This window comes from Mustela lutreola, chromosome 1 (genome assembly GCF_030435805.1).
Source record: "Mustela lutreola isolate mMusLut2 chromosome 1, mMusLut2.pri, whole genome shotgun sequence".
NCBI classification, from domain to species: Eukaryota; Metazoa; Chordata; class Mammalia; order Carnivora; family Mustelidae; genus Mustela; species Mustela lutreola.
In genome coordinates, this window is record NC_081290.1 from 289,557,052 (window position 1) to 289,573,343 (window position 16,292).

The 16,292-nt window shown below is 63.5% G+C and overlaps 1 protein-coding gene across 1 annotated transcript; it reads right to left on the reverse strand.

Moving 5' to 3' along the window:
• Positions 1-1,352: 1,352 nt before the first annotated feature.
• On the reverse strand, positions 1,353-9,110 carry TALDO1 (transaldolase 1). The gene is made up of 8 exons (XM_059152250.1): positions 8,950-9,110; positions 5,903-6,026; positions 4,906-5,013; positions 4,500-4,631; positions 2,387-2,562; positions 2,028-2,225; positions 1,674-1,819; positions 1,353-1,523 (listed from the first exon to the last, which is right to left on the reverse strand). Exons 1-8 carry the CDS (start codon positions 9,044-9,046, stop codon positions 1,491-1,493), a joined length of 1,014 nt encoding a protein of 337 aa, XP_059008233.1. The 5' UTR covers positions 9,047-9,110; the 3' UTR covers positions 1,353-1,490.
• Between the last annotated feature and the right edge of the window lie 7,182 nt (positions 9,111-16,292).

Consider the following 16,292-nt stretch of genomic DNA (forward strand, 5'->3'; position numbering starts at 1 on the left):
ACTCGCCGAGCTCAGCCAGACAACTCCTGGGTTCGGGTCGGTGCAGGGCGGGGCCCCCCACAGTCCTGCTCCCTGGGTGGCCGTGGCAGCTCGGTCCTGGCTTTGCGACATGCAGGGTGCGGGGCTGGGGGCTGCCATCAGGCTTCGCGGGGGTGCCTGCTGCCACTCCAGGGTGTCCCCACAGGCCATCCACCCACCAGAAGTAACAGACGACCCCACAGGAGTGACCTGTGAGCGCCGGGGACAGCAGCGTCCGCCGTAATAGACTTAAATCGTAGTTTCCCTGGTGCAAGCGGCCATCACTGCCAGACAGCGCCAGTAGCCGTGTGCTAGGACGTCACTTGGCCAGGAAGAGGAATGGGGTCCTGGGAGCATCGTGCAGACTGAATCTGGACGGCGGCCTGCAAAGCCAGACCTCGGGTGTGTGTGAGTCCATTACACAAAACAGAGTCGCTCTCAGAGGGTGAGGGGTGCAAGTGAACATGATGCCTCCTGCTGGGGGCACGGGAACATCCTAAAGCTGGCGTCAGGGCCCCCGGCTGGCTCAGTGGAACGCACACCTGGGTCTCGGGGGGCAGGGGGAGTCTGTGCCCCGCGTGGGATGTAGATTGCTTCGAACAGTAAAATCTTTAACTCAGTAAATCTCCGTGGTCCGCATGGCTCGAAGTATAAAGATCACCAGCTCGGACATGTGAGCGGGAGGGCCGGCCTGACGTGAGCTCTAGTGCTCGCATGTGTGACCCAGACCTGCAAGTCCTGGGGTGCGGCCTGTTGAGCAGCTGGCCATCTGCCTGCCTGAGTGCTGGGACACAGAGGTGCAAAGCCTTGCCTAGGACTTGGACACCCCGCTGCCCCCTGCACACCTTGGGGGCCACGCTCAGTGCAGGCCAGACCTGCTGGGGCCAGGCCAGGGTGCCTGCAGTGTGTCCCCTCCCCAAGGCCCTGCACTGTGTTGTGCTGCTCCTGCCCTTGGGAGGTGGCCAAGGGGCCTCTGCAGAGCTAGTTACTAGCCTGGGTGGACAGAGACCGGATGCCAGGGCATCCGGGCATCAGTGTTTGGTCCTTTAGTCTCAGCAGGCCTGTTCCTGACGCCCGGCTCCCTCTGCACAGACCTTGGCAGGCCAGGGCTGGGGGCTGGGGGTGGGGGTGTGTGTGGGAGGGGCCCCCCCACCAAGCCCTTTCCCCCTGCCGCAGGGCACCAGGCAGCAGCAGCTCGAGAGCCTGCACACACCAGTCGTGCCCACGAGGTGGCGCCACCCCCTCCCACGGAGCTGAGCACCAGGGCTGCTGGCAGGGGAAGGGGGTGCTGCACCAGGAAGAGGAGCGGGGCACAAGAGAAGTGACTGCGTGAATGAATTAGGCAAAATTTTATGTTAACTCCATGATCCATCCCTGCCCCAATTGGTAAAAAATGCAAAATTCATCACAAGGCATGTGCAACTGGCCCCGATTCCGATGGCCCAGATCTGTGGCCCGGCTCAGGCATGGCCCTATTTTCCGTTTTCTGTGCCGAACATGCGGCCCTAGAAGGGGAGAAAGGGAGAGCGTGAGAGGCCGGCGCACGCACGTGGCCCCTGCCGCCTGCCAGGGCTGCTGCAGGAGGGCGTCCCGAAGCCGTGGGCCAGAGTCTAGGTGGCCAGGGGAGTGGACACCCCCGCGTGTGGGGCACTCACCACCAGCATCTGCTCCAGCTTCACGGCGTCGGCAGCAAACTTCCGGATCCCGTCCGAGAGCTTCTCCACCGCCATCTGGTCCTCGTTGTGCAGCCAGCGGAAGGCCTTTTCATCCAGGTGGATCTTCTCCAGGTCGCTGGCCTGTGCTGCAGGGGACAGGCACCGGGGCCTCCCACAGCCGCCCGCACCCCCGTGTGTCCCAGCTCCTGTGGGGTCGGGCTGCCCAGCATCCCAGCAGGGCCCCGGCAAGGCTCCCTCTCCGGGCAAGACACAGGCTGCCTTGGGCTAGTCCCTCACCTCCGCGCTTAGAGACCAGGGTGAAGGCGGCCGCCAGCCAAGGGTCAGAGGGCTTACCCGCCTTGGGCGACAGCACAGGCACCAGCTTGCTGCTGTCCTTGAGCAGCTCGCCCAGGAGCTTGGGCGAGATGGTGAGGAAGTCGCAGCCGGCCAGTGCTTTGATCTCGCCGGTGTTGCGGAAGGAGGCGCCCATGACGATGGTCTTGTAGTCGAACTTCTTGTAGTAGTTGTAGATCTTGGTGACACTCTTCACCCCTGGGGCCGCACACACGGTGTTCCCAATGGCCTTGCGGATGCCGGAGGCAGTGCCCCCCCGGGGTGGGGGCCAGAGCTGCCACGGCTGTGCCCCTTCCACCCAGCTGTACCCCCAGGCTGGCTGCGTGCCTCCCGCCCTGTTCCTTCAACAGGCAGCTCACCCGGGTCCTCCAGGGGCTCATAGGATTTCTTGTCTGTGTTGGCCACGTGCCAGTCGAGGATGCGGCCCACAAAGGGGGAGATGAGGGTCACCCCCGCCTCGGCACAGGCCACGGCCTGGGCGAAGGAGAAGAGCAGCGTCATGTTGCAGTGGATGCCATGCTGCTCCTCCAGCTCCCTGCGGGGACACGGCGCCCCCGGGTCAGCACAGCGGCTCACGTGTGCAACACCCGCTGGGGCGCTCTGCCTGCTGGGCTTCACTGATAAACCTGTTTCCAAGACAGGCCCCTGAGAACCATGGTGGGTCTCCCCGGGCCAGGCTGGTGCGCCCGGACCCCCAGGGCTGCCGCCAGACACCCCCGAGTCTCCTCCCACCGCAGTGGTGACCTGCAGCTCCCGGGCGCCCCCTGCTGGCCCCCCAATCCACTGGGGTTGAGCCTGGCCGGTAGGGCAGTGCTCACACTGCTGCAAGCTGGGCAGTGGGCTGTCGGCCTGTGCTCAGGCCCCTCTGGCGTGTCTCTATCCACCGGGGACATCGTCAGAGGGACCCATGCCCTGTGGCCTCCCAGCAGCATTCATGAAGCACGGCTGCAGGGAATGCGGACGCGGCGGTGGCAGTGGCACAGGCCTGGGAGCCCTGCAGCAGGGCCAGCCTCTCCCAGGGCTTGTGTGCCTGGTGCAGGTGCCCGCGGGAGGCCTTAGTGGGACCCAGCAGCCATGCTGGTCTGACCCGACCCGTGGGGCGCGCCAGGAGGGTGACTTTATGGAGAGTGTGAGATGGAACAGACTGCAGCAAACAGCCCAGGAGGAGAGACCCCGGGACGAGACCATCTATTCCTCCTCAGCACCGGATGGCGCGAGACAAAGCCGTGCCAGCCGGGAGGCGGCCCTGGCGGCAAGCGATCGGTGCAGAGCGCTCTGAGCTCACCTGCAAGCAGGTTGTCCTGCACGACCCCGAGGGCCGCTTAGCGCCAAGCAGGGACACCCCCAGCCCCTCTTCCCACCCCACACCACCTTGCACTGCTGACCCTGCTGCGGGGCACATCTGCAGCCTTAGGAAATCGTGTGGCTGTGGCCCCGGGAGTGGCTCAGATGCACCTGGCCCACTCTGATCTGGACCTCCGTTGAGCAGTGTGAGACCGCGGGCACCGCAGCCCGAGACCCTGGCACTGGCAGCCTCCTCTGACTTTGTTTCATTGGCAGATTCTTCCCGGCTTGGCCGCGCTACCCTGGTTTATCTGCTCGAGGACTTAGGAGACTAGCTGCCAGGGGCTTCGGGGAGAGGGTGGGCGTGAGTGGGACCGGCTGACCTGGTGTCAGTAATAACCTCTAGGAGTCTCAGAACAATTTTCCAATCACTGCTGACAAATAGAAAAACTGAGTAACAGAAAAGGAGAGTAGGGCTGCAGAGGGCACCAGCAGGAAGCAGAGGGTCGCCCAAGGGGGGCCAAGCACGGAGGGACTGTCCCACGCGGCACCCCCTCCCATGGAGGTGCCCACGGGAGCGAACACGTCTGAACCTGTGCACAGCTGTTCCCAAAAGCACAGTCGTGACAGCCCCAAGGGTGGACACAGCCACGTGTCCACAGAAGGGTGAGTGGACACACAAAACGTGTAGACACGGTGGCACGTTAGCCTGACCAGGGACGCAGCCCTGACAAGTGCCAGCAGGGGAGGGAAGCCAGACACAAAAGGCCGCCTCACGAGATTCTACTGACGTCCAACAAGTGGGCTAGAGAGCCAGAAACAGGGTGGCTGAGCGGCCGCGGGTGCCAGGCGGGCCGGCGAGCGCACGGGCCAAGCACACGCGACGAGACGCCCTCGCCCACCGCTGTGCCGGCGCCGCTCCCCGGGCAAGAACACACGGAGGAAGGCTCCGGGCTGTTCCTCCGCGCACGTGAGGGTTAACAACAAGCTGCTGCTTACAACTGACAAAGACGGGGGAACGGGAGACTGGGGATCCCCCAGGGGCCTTGCTGGTCTCCAGGCAGTGGTGACCCGGACCCCCACGCCGCCCTCTCTGGACTGAGGGTCGAGGGGGCCTGTGGCCATGCAACCCCAGCCCCAGAACGGAAGCTGAGCCCCCAGCAGGCCCTTCCTCACGGGGCTCCTTACTTTCCAGCCTGGATTCCTTCCCAGGTGGATGAGAGCTTTACGAGGATCCTGTCCTTGCTGACCCCAGCTTCCTGGTAGAGCTCGATGAGACGCCGGGCTCGGGCCACCATGGCGTCCTTGTCAAAGGACAACCTGCAGAAACGAGAGGCCCCCTGTCGAGCCGCGCACCTCGGACGCCCCTGAGGAGGAGCGAGTGGGCGCCCGTAGCCTGCCCAGCCCCACGCGGGGTGCAGCTTCGAGGCCCGCCGCACAGTCCCGTTCCTCCCCGGGATCCGCCCAGCTCGCGCGGGGCAGGAAGGGCCGCCTCGGTTTCTCTGAGGGGAGCGGCCAAGCGCTCGCTGCCACGGCTGCGTCTCCGCGCCCGATGCGGCTTCTGCCCTCGACCCTCCTGACCCCGAGTCCTTACCGCGCATCTACTTCTGTGGACACACGGCCCGGAATCTTCTTTAATATTTCCGCTCCAAATAACACAAAAAGTTTATCCATAGCATTTGTAATCTGTTCCTCTTGTGACCTGAAATCCAGGGAGACAAATTAGGCCAAAAACGTTGAAGTCCACAGGATTCTACAAAATAAATTCTCCTTCCTTTGCGGCAAATTACTTTCCCTTCCACCTGGATTCTCCCGACTCGCGGCAAACACACAGCGTGTCGTCCACCACCTTACAGCCATCGAGGCGCACGGCGCGGGGGCGCCGAGGACGTTCACACCGGGCAGCCGGGCCCACCATCTGCCTCCAAAACTTCACGCCATTCCAGACGGAACCCCTCCGCCTCGTGGCCCCTGACAAGCCTCTAGAGGAGGGAGAGGGGCCGGCTGCGGCGGGCCGTGTGGCAGAGGGCAGGGCGGACTCCCGCTCGCGGCCTGTGCCTCGGTCCCCGCAGGCACCCACCTGGCAGGGCACCGCACCGTCAGCCCCACAGAGACCTCGAGCGCCATCAGGAAAAGGCGCAGAGAGGGCGAGTAGAACCGGCCTGTGGTTGCCTAGGGGAGGAGCAGGGGCACCGGGGAACATTCCAGACTGCGCTGTGGTGATGGCTGCACCGCTGAAAAAATTTACCAGAACAAACTGGACTGCACTGGGCGAGTCTTCCTCTAGCAAAGCTGTTGCGCAACGATCAAACGACAGGTCAGTGCTTGCCACGGCTGAGACAATCACCACCAAAGGGGACGAGGGGACTTTTGGGGTGCATCTTAACTGGGGCAGTGTTTACAGGGGTGCACAGTCCTTGAAACAAAATGGGGCACTGAACTGGACACGCCCTGGGCGGTGGCACCACAGGCAAGCAGCGCCGATGAGGCTGGTGAAGACTCCCAGGTCCTGCCCCCGAGCCTAAGAGCGAACCAGCGAGCTGCGCAGCTAAATCCGGGCGCCGGCCGATGGCGCCCTGCCCCGAGCTTACCCGCCCAGCCTCCGGCCGTAGGCGATGGCCTCCTCCACCAGCCCCTGGTAGGCTGGCATCTGCGCCGCAGCCAGGATCAGGGACGGGTTGGTGGTGGCATCCTGGGGCTTGTACTCGTCGATGGCTGGGAAAGAGGGTGGACAGCAGGAGAGTGAGTGGACGTCAGCTGCAGACGAGCCCTCCAAGCCCCAGGCAGCCCAGCGGAGGCCAGTGTGTCTTCCAGCCCCCCACAGGGAGCAGCCTCACCTCACACGCATCGCCCTCCCTGTCCGCCCTCCCTGTCCGCATCGCCCTCCCTGTCCCGGAAGGCTGTTTGCACAACACAACCGCCACTAAGATTAGGGCCAGAGGTCCAGGCGCCCCCAGGGGGAGCTGCCCCTCCCACTGAGGGGGTGGGGCAGCTGGCACAGCTAGGAAGGGACTTCCTGCAGCCCAGCGACCGTGGCAGATGCCCAGGCCAGCGACAGGGAGGGACGCGTCTGCACCCACGCACGGCTCTCTTCCTTCACTCTCAGTAGCGAGCGGGCAATGCCAGGAACCCGCGGAGCCCCCTTGGGGGCTCCCCCACGGCCCCTCCCCCTCAAACGCGCACCTGCTCCAGACCATTAGCGGGCTCAGGAAAGCCATTCGGCAAGTTAGTCTTTTCAAAGTACACTTTGGTGACAAAACTAGAGACGGAGACCAGGCACTGCCAAGGACAGTGATGGGGGCGCCACCAGGAGCACAAGCAACAGGAGTCTGTCCGTGTTGTAAAACCAGGGCTGGGAATGGACGCCCCACCCCCATTCAGGCTTTCGGCCGCTCAGCGGGGCCAGGCCTGCTGCCTCTTTCCGATGTGGCACTGGTGCCAACTTCCTGGTGCTGACATCACACCCCTGTCACAGAAAATGTCACCACTGGGGCCAGCGGGTGAAGGATTCATGGGACTTGACGGGCTAATTTTGAAACTTCCTGTGAGTCGATATTTCAAAATAGTAACAAGAGAAAGTGCTCTGGGGGCGCCCGGGTGGCTCAGGCCATTAAGCATTCAAGTCTCGTTTTGGCCTTGGGTCATGATCTCAGGGTGGTGAGGTCGAGCCCTGGGTCGGGCTCCACTCCCAGCAGGGGGTCTGCCTGAGAGTCTCCCTCTGCCCCCCACCCCACCCTCTCTCTAAAATTAAAAAAAAAAAAATCTAAAAAAAGATTTTTATTTTAGATGGGGGGGTGGGGCGGGGGGCAGAGGGAGAGAGACTCTCAGGCAGACCCCCTCCTGGGAGTGGAGCCGGACCCAGAGCTCGACCTCACCACCCTGAGATCATGGCCTGAGCTGAAATCAAGAGCTTGCCGCTTAACCGACTGAGCCACCCGGGCACACCTCAGCCCAGGACTTGATCTCAGGGGCAGGAGTCGAGGCCTCGTGAGTGCTCCACACTGGGCAGGGAGCCTGGAAGGAAGGCAGAGGGAAGGGAGGAGAAAGAGAATGTCCCGATGAGGGTTATGCAGCTCGAAACTCACGGAGGGAGGCACTGAAGGGAGTTTTGTGACATGGAAGTAGGCCTTGAGGCGCCTGGGGGGCTCAGCGGGTTAAGCCTCTGTCTTCAGCTCAGGTCATGATCTCGGGGTCCTGGGGTTGAGCCCCGCATCGGGCTCTCTGCTCGGCGGGGAGCCTGCTTCCCCACCCCCGCCTGCCGCTCTGCCTACTTACGATCTCCCTGTCAAGTAAATAAATAAAATCTTAAAAAAAAAAAAAAAAAAAAAAAAGCAGAATTTGATTAAAAAAAAAGGTAGGCCTTGACAAGCATGACTTTTGAGAAACTTAACGGAACTAGTGCTCAGCCAGGGTCAACAGACGGGCTTCAGGGTTCAGGCCCGGACGTATGGAAGCCAACCGCTGCGGCGCAGGGTGGGCTGTGCTGGGGGGAGCACCGGTGACTCTGGCTGCGTTTTCACAGCGGCCTGTGACCCAGCCCTCAGCCCCTGCAAAGGTAAGAACCTTCAGGCCATACATGACCACAAACCAGATGCCATCTGCAAGTATGCCATGTTCAGGGCTATACGGTGTCAAGCACTGGACCTTCTCAAGGCTGCCAGTGTTCACGACAAAGAAACGTGGGCTGCGGTATTTCTGAAAAGGGGGGGAAGAGCAAGTGCTGCCCCCAGGCCCCTCTGCAGGGAAGCGGCAGGAAAGACAGACCCAGGCTCTGTCCGCGAAGACAGAAATCGAGTCTAAGTGTTAAGCAGGGAAGCAGCACACTCTGCCCTACTCAGGTCGGCGCCCGGAGGTCTGGAGGAAAGGGCAGGGTGAGCAGGGGCGCCCCGGGAGCCGGCCGTTTGGGGGCGTCTGCCGGCCTCCAGGCGCATCAGGCCCCGCGGAAAGCAGGCGCTGACTCTGCGGGTCACCAGGGAGGAGCCACCCGCTTTCCCCAGCGCCGGGAGAAAGCAGGAAAGAGCGGAAGTCGGTCCTCCCGCCCTCACCCCGCGCAGCCCTTCCCGGTTTCCTGAAAATCTGGTTTGCTCGCGGCCGAGCGGGACCCAGGCCGGTTCGGGGCCTCCCCGCTTCCCTCCCGCCAACGCGATTCGGAGCCGCGAGACCCCCCGGCCCCCGGCACGGGAACTCCGCGGTGCTCGAGCGCGGGGTCCGGCCCGCGCGACTCCACGGCCCCGGCCGGTGGACGCGCCCAGGGCCGCCCCCCAAGCCCGGGGCGGGCCGCAGCGGGTGTGCAACAGGCGACTGCGGGGCCCGGCCCGCCAGTCCCGGCCCTTCCGCGCCCGGGGCTCCCGCGAGTCCCGCTCGGCGGCCCACGGCGGCGGCCCCGGGAGGCGTGGACGAGCGGTCGGGGCCGCCCCGAGTCCCTCCGGAGCGCGGACCCCCGAAGCTCCCCCAGGGCTCTCCAGCGGCCCGGACGCAGCGCCCCGCCTCGCCCCTGCCCCTTCCGCGGCCCGCAGGCCCTGCGCTCCCGCCTGCCCCGCCCGGCCCGCGCGCCCCGGGGACCCCGGGGACCCCGGACGCCCCCTCCCCCCACCCGCGGCGGCGCGCGTCCCGGAGCTCGGGGTCCCGCGCGCCTCACCGTGGAAGTCGCCCGTGTCGGCCACCACGGTGGTGAACTGCTTGAGCTGGTCCAGCGCGCTCTCCATCCTCTGCCGCTTCACCGGGGAGCCCGACATGGCCCAGCCGACCCCGAGCGCCGCGGCCCACAATGCCCCGCGGCCCGCTCCGCGCCAGCCAGTCGGAGAGCGGCGCGGGAGGGCGGGGCCGACGCGCTTCCGCCCCCGGGCGGCGCCCCGCCCTGGTGACGGCGCCCCGCCCCGCGGCCACGCCCCCGCCCCGCGGCCACGCCCCCGCCCCGGGCCCGACCCTCGGGGAGGCCGCATCTCGGCGTCCGTGCGCTCCTCCCCCAGCCCCGCGTCCTCCGACCGGAGTCCCCTTCCCGCCTGCAGCTGGGCCCCCAAGGGACGCGCCCCCTCAGGAAGGCGCTCCCCGACCCATGCGCCCCCAGAAATGAGCTTCCGGAGCGAGGCGCCCCTGCACGGTGTGTTCCCCGGAGTGACTGGACCCTGGAGTGACGACCCCTCCGGGGCGTCCGGTCCCCACGGGCCGCCCCGCCCAGAAAGGGACAGGCCGAGGGGCGCCTGGATGGCTCGGTGGGTTAAAGCCTCTGCCTTCGGCTCGGGTCATGATCTCAGGGTCCTCGGATCGAGCCCCGCATCGGGCTCTCTGCTGGGCGGGGAGCCTGCTTCCCTCCCCCCCCCCCCCCCCGTCTCTGCCTACTTGTGATCTCCGTCTGTCAAATGAATAAATAAAATCTTTTTTTTTAAGGGACAGGCGGGGCTGGGGGTGCAGGGAGACAGATATGGGGCTCCGTGGTCGGGCTCCCAGAGCGCCCTGTACGTGGAGGCGGGAGGGAACCCGCGGCAGGGAGCGCTCCCGCCCTGCCCCAGCTGCCTGAGCAGGGCCTACCTTGGGGCCAGCACCTGTGGTCAGCGGAAAACAACCAGGTCCTGAAAAGAAAGAAGCCAAGGAGATGTCATCACAGCCCTGCTGGCCAGGGCGGCCCTGGAGGAGTCGGAAGGTCGAAGGTCCCTGGTAACTCTTCGCAAGGCGCTGGCCTTACAGACCCACGACGGCCACCTGTCAGGCGCCCGCCCTTCCAGAGCCTCCTGTGTTCTCAGGCAACACAGCCTGTCGCTCTGCCCACTCTCCTGTGTCCAGGAGACGCCTGCGTGGACTCCCCGGCGGAGAACCTCATTCTCTGGACCGCTCCGTCAAACGCACAGGGGCATATAGGGACGATGGTGGAGGAGCCACTGAGTCCAGGCCCCTGACTCCCCGGGAAGCGGTGGCTCAGAAGTGGCCTCCAGGCTGCAGACTCTGAATGGGGCCTTGGCCGGCCGCGGTTGCTGCAGGCAGTGATGTTGGGGCCAGGGCGGCCCACAGGGCAGGGGCAGCACAAGGACGGGAGGTCGGAGTGGGCTTGAGGCCCTGTCCCCCAGTCTTCGTGGGGCTGCAGGCACCCCAGAGGCACCCGCTGCCATCAGCCCCGGCCTGGCACTCTCGGCCCTGACTCCGACGGACTCAGGTGCAGTCGCCTGGGTAGGAGCCGGCTGGAGGCCGGGCCTGGTGGTTTGGTTTTCTCCTGCACAGATCCGGATCCACAAGGATGGACTGCTGCCCTGCTCTGACACTGGGACTCTGTCCCATGTGACGAACGCTGAGTTCAGAAGGCGTCCCAAAGGCACGGTGTGCGGAACCTGCCGTGCGAAGCAAACTGCTGGCTCGTATGGGCAGCTTATCTGCCTCGCGACTGCGGTCCAGTTCTATATATATTCTGGACCAAGTCTTTTTGTCGGGTGTGTGTGTATTGTCGGTGTTTTTTCCAAATCTGTGGCTTATGTTTTCATTTTCTTAACTGTGTCGTGATCCCAGAATCCTGGAATTGAGCCCCGCATGGGGCTGCCCGCTCATTGGAGAGCCTGCATCCCCCTCCGTCCGCCTGCCCCCCGCCCCGCTTATGCTTTCTCACTCTCTTTGTCTGTCAAATAAATAAATAAAATCTTTTTTTTTTAAGATTTTATTTATTTATTTGACAGGCAGAGATCACAAGTAGGCAGAGTGGCAGGCAGAGAGAGAGAGAGAGAGGAGGAAGCAGGCTCCCTGCTGAGCAGAGAGCCCGATGTGGGGCTCCATCCCAGGATCCTGAGACCATGACCCGAGCCGAAGGCAGCGGCTCAACCCACTGAGCCACCCAGGCGCCCCTAAATAAAATCTTTTACAAGTAAAATCAAAAGATCGGCAATCTCGAGTGTCAGTGACGCTGTGGCGCAGGGGCGCACCCACCTTGCTGGTGGGGAACGGTGCCCGGACCGACAGGAGAGTCGTCACGTGGCTCCTTGAAAGCTCAGCACATGTCGCCGTGCAAAGCAGCCCTCCCTTCCTCGGACAAACACATGTCCACGCAAAGATTTGTACCCAGATCTTCCCAGCAGTTTTACTCCAGCTCCATACTGGAAACAACCCAAGCATCCGTTCGCAGAAGTGGACAGACTGGTGACTCTGGGCAGCGGAACGCTTCTCCGCGATGCCAAGGGAACGCTGGTGCACAGCTCCCCGCTCAGGTAAGCCTCAGGCCCACGGTGCTGCCAGAAAGGAGCCTGGCACGGGAGGGCACGGAGCGGGACCCTACCGTGGGCCGGTGTAGGCCTCCTGTCCTAGGCAGGACAGGAGGGCTGGAGCTGACCCAGAGAGGGCACAAGGGGGCTTTCTGGGGTGATGGAGACGTTCTCCATCAGAGGTTCAGAGTGTGACGGAGGGAGCAGCGCTTGGGAAACGTGCTCTGTGTGCGTCCAGACACCGGCCGGAAGCTCGGGGTGCCTGGCAACCTGGGCTCTGACAAGCCTGGGGTAGTCCTGGCCGTGTCGGGGTCTGAGAACCTCGGCTCCGTGTCCTTCCGGGGCAGTGATCCCTTGGAGGAGACGCTTCTCGAAACACTTCCAAATGTGCGTTTTATGGTGTGTAAATTAGAAAGAAAAAAGGCAATTAAAGCAAAACGAAACAGAACACAGACTCCCTGAGCAAACAGCTGTTGGGCGCTCGCCTGCCGGTTCTGAACACAGGCCCGAGGTGGGCGATCTCAAAGATGCGGAAAGACGTGTACGGCTGAGCGCGGGGCAGGCGCAGGTGGGTAGAGGGGGCTGCGGGCCAGAGCCACGTGGGGCTTGCGAGGCTGCCCAAGTACCAGGAGCAGGGGAAGGAGATATGAGGCTCCAGGGCAAGGCGGCCTCCCCTACCCTCAGAGCCCCTGCTCCGGCTGCTTCGCCCTCCGTCCACCAGGGCCAGCAAGGGCCTCAGCCCGGTTTAGGCGTCTCAGATCTCTGTGCCAGGGAGACGGCTCCGGGTGTGCCAGCCCAGCCCCCGCGGCGCTTCTGAGCCAGGAGCTCAACGGACCCGGTTCCGCAGATGCAGAGGTGGAGGCAGAGGCCCGGGCTCAGTCAGGGAGCAGGTTCCCAGAGGGGCCTCTCCCCCAGGCCCTCGTAGAAGCTGCCCGACCCACGCGCCTTGGTGGCTCCGTGGGTCAACCCTCGGCTCTTGGTTTGGCTCAGGTCAAGACGTCAGGATTCTGGGATGGAGGCCAAGCCGGCTCTGCCCTCCGCTGCGAGTCCGCTCGAGGGCCGCTCCCTCCCTTCTGCCCCTCCCCCTGCACACGCACTCTTCCAAATAAATAAATAAATAAATAAAATCTTAAGATGAAGGAGGAGGAGGAGGAAAAGGAGTTGCCGGGCCTGCCGGGTCAGGAGGGAGGTGCCCGTGGACTTTGCACCTGACGTGTGCCCTGACTCAGGCAGCTCCGGGACGGCTCTCTTCCAGGCTCGCGTGGAAGGGCCTGTGCCGGCCCCTCGGCCCTCCGGAGGCCGCCTGGCCCTTGCTGCGGTGCTCGTTGCACACCCTGATAGAGGGACGTGGGACGCGGCTTCCTTCCTCCTCATGGTGGTGCCCCCACTTCGCAGTTGGAGCCTCACCTCATGGCCCTGCATGCGCAGCATCATGGGGCGCCCTCCCAGGGGTCCCTCGGGCCTCACTTCACACAGATAACGGGCTTGGGCCGCCCTGCGAGCCACATAGCTCCCTGGAAGGGCGGGCAGTGCTGGGCCCGGACCAGCCCAGTCCTGGCCGGGAAAAGTCAGCAGTGTCCCCCCCACAGGAGGCCAAGAGCACGGAGGGGGCCTGCGGAGATGAAGAAGAAGGCGTGTTCGCTTGTCTGTCGCCAACTCCGCAATCCCAGGGCATTTGTGGCCTCAGGAGAGGGAGGACCCTCAGGACCCAGGACGACACAGACGTCTCTGAACCACCACCTGGGTGCTCTGATACGAGCCCCGACTGTAGCTTTGGGGGGGCCAGTGTTTGACATGGACGTTTGAGGAGAGGTGGAGGGGTGGAGGCAAAGCCTCAGGGTTAGGGAGGAGAGGGTGGGGTGGGCAGAAGACTCTGTCCGGGTGGGCTGGGCTGGGGGCCAGGGGCCCAGCATCTGTGCCTCCATCTTCCTGGCTCAGCTCCTTCCCAGGACCCTCCTAAGCCCTGACCGGGAGGCCCAGGCACTGGAAAGCAAGCATGACACCCAGGGTCCTCTTGCCAGGCTGCAAGGTTCCCCCAGGAACCTCGGTGGCCTCTCCACCCACGTGCCGGTACCGTGGGCGCTGGGGACAGGTCAGGCTGGGCCGGTGAGCAAGCGGTCAGAGGTCCAGCCTTACCGCAGTCCTTGGAAGTGGTGGAGGACAGTGTCCGTATAGCCTGGCATCTCTCGGAGGAGCTGGATTCCTGCTCCAGCCAGACCGGGACAGTCCTACGGCCTGGCCAGGACTGCAGAGCCGTCTTCAGGGAACCAGGCTGGACGTGTGAAGGCGAAGAGAGAACAGCTGGAAACCAAAGTCCCGCAGTGGTGGGCAGGCGGCCCCGACGGCGGCAGAACAGAGCTCCGGCGCGGACCCAGCTTCGCATGCAGTGTCCCCACATCCCTTCTCAAGCTCCTCCTGGGTGCTGAGGAGGAACACAGCAGATCGGCCACGTGGCTGCCGGGGGTGGGGGGTGGGGGTGAGGACACAAGCGGTGGGGCAGAGGTCAGCGGCCTGGAAGAGTGGGGCTGGCCATCAAGGAGGCCTCCGGAGAAGCTGGCCTTTGAGCAAAGGCTGCAGGGTCTGGAGGGTCAAGGAGCCTCCCCAGGGACTGCGGTGGGGCTGCGGAGCCTGCTGGGGGAAGGTGAGGAGGGGTCGGCTGACACGAGCAAAACCCCTGCGTCCCGCCAGGAGGTCGCGACGTGTAAACAAGAGATAGAGAGATGGATGTGATGTAACTCACTTGATCTTTATTGGGACGAGGTCCGCACCACTATCGTGGTCCGGTCACGGTCCGCCAACGTTGTCACGGAGGAGACGTCGCCTCACAATCTAGACAGAGAGGTCACCGCAGAAGTCGAGACTGAGAGCCAGCGAGTGGTCGGCAACGAAGCTGTCGGGGCGTCGGTGGCACCGGCGACGGTGTCCTCCCGACAGGGAACTCGCTTCGCCTCAGTCCAACCCGAGGCCTCTTCATATACTGTGCTAAGTCTCCTTCGAAAACACATCACATCACTTGTTTTTCTGATGCTTGCACACCAAAAACACACACATGTCAAAACATTTTTTGGTCTTTACGATATTTCGCATAAGTAAAAGATATTTACAACTTTTTGCTCCACGCTAATCTTATCACTGCACGCATATGGTTTAGGCTCACTTGCTATGTGGTTAGTTTGCAACTTGTTTCTGTTTTTCATTTAGTAGGAGTTTGCACTTACTATATATATTATCCATCCATTCATACATTTATCACACTTTATTTATCAAAGGTTCATACTCACTACAGTCGGGGGAGGGTTGTAATAGGATTTGGGGTTTAAAGGGTCTCTCTGGGCCTTGTGTTGTGTCTGACTGACGGAACAAGGGTGGAAGCTGGATGTGGTGAGGACGGTGACCAGAGGGCCGCTGAGAGAGGCAGCAAGCTGTGTTAGATCTGCTGGCTGTGGGGGAGGGGCAGACCAGGCGGGGGCGGGGGGGCAGGGGACCCTCTGGCTTAGGGTACCCGGGTGCCCAGAGCAGAGCAGCTGGGGGTTAGAGGTCTAGAGCTCAGGTCTGGGGTTAGCCTGGAGAGGCTCCACGTGTGGGCGGGCAGGAATGGACCGGAAGTCAGTCAGTCGGGGGAGGGGGTGTCCACCGAGCGGGAGAGCCAGCCACCCTGGGGGTGGGGAGGAGGAGCTCCGGGGCCTCAGGGTCTTGCCACGACCTGCCTGCTGCACTGCAGGATGGGGGGGTGGGGGTGGCATGGAGTCAGGGCACGACCAGTGGTTTGGGGGGATGTTACAGTGAAGGGAGCTGGGCTGGTGGCCCGGGGAGAAAGGAGCACAGCTGTGGCCGCCGGAAGGAGAGGAGCGGGGCCGCAGCAGCGGTCCGTGGGCGGACGAGGGTGGCTGGGAGCCCCGCTGCTCACGCAAGGGTGACTCGGCAGGACGGCAGGGGTGATGGGCAGCGGACCCGGGCACAGAGGGGCGTCGGGGCAGACTGCTGCTGGTGCAGGGGGAGGCCCTACTGACTGGGTCGCTGCTTCGGGGACGAGAGGGTGGGGGCCCCATGGGGGAGGTGCGACAGGAGGTGGTGTGGCTTCCGGGTGTGGCTGTCTGTCCCTCCAGGCTCTCTGGGTGGGTGTGGGAAGGTGGAGAGTAGCTTTAACCGAGATGGGGCTTGGCCAGGGCCGTGTGGGAGACAGCACGGGCACTGCGGGGCGGGGGAAAGGGGCTGAGCTGGAGAGGACAGCCCGGGACAGAGCAGGTGACGAGGGAGGGTGTGGCGGTGGGGGTGGGGGCCTGAGTCGGGCCAGACTGGCCCCGGCAGGTGGTGTGACCAGCAACAGTGTGAGGAACAAAGGCAAGAGAAACACGGAAAAAAGACTGAACTTCCGGGGCGCCTGGGGGGCTCAGTGGGTTAGAGCCTCTGCCTTCGGCTCAGGTCATGATTCCAGGGTCCTGGGATCGAGCCCGCATCGGGCTCTCTGCTCGGCGGGGGCCTGCTCCCCCCACCTTCTCTCTGCCTGCGTGTGGTCTCTGTCTGTCAAATAAATAACTAAAAACTTCCTCCTAACTCTCAGCCCATTGACAAGCCCTTGACACCTGCGGGATGACCTTCCTCCAAGAACCCAGCGGCATCATTGTGAACACTTTGCGACCTTAGCTTGACCTTAGCCTGACCTCCAGGATCCTGTAAGTCTCTTCTTTTCTTTCTTTTTGTTTTTAGAGCCTTTTCTGGACGCCTGGGTGGCTCAGTGGGTTAAGTGTCTGCCTGCCGCTCAGGTCATGATCCCCGAGTCCAGGGATCGAGCCCCGCATCGGGC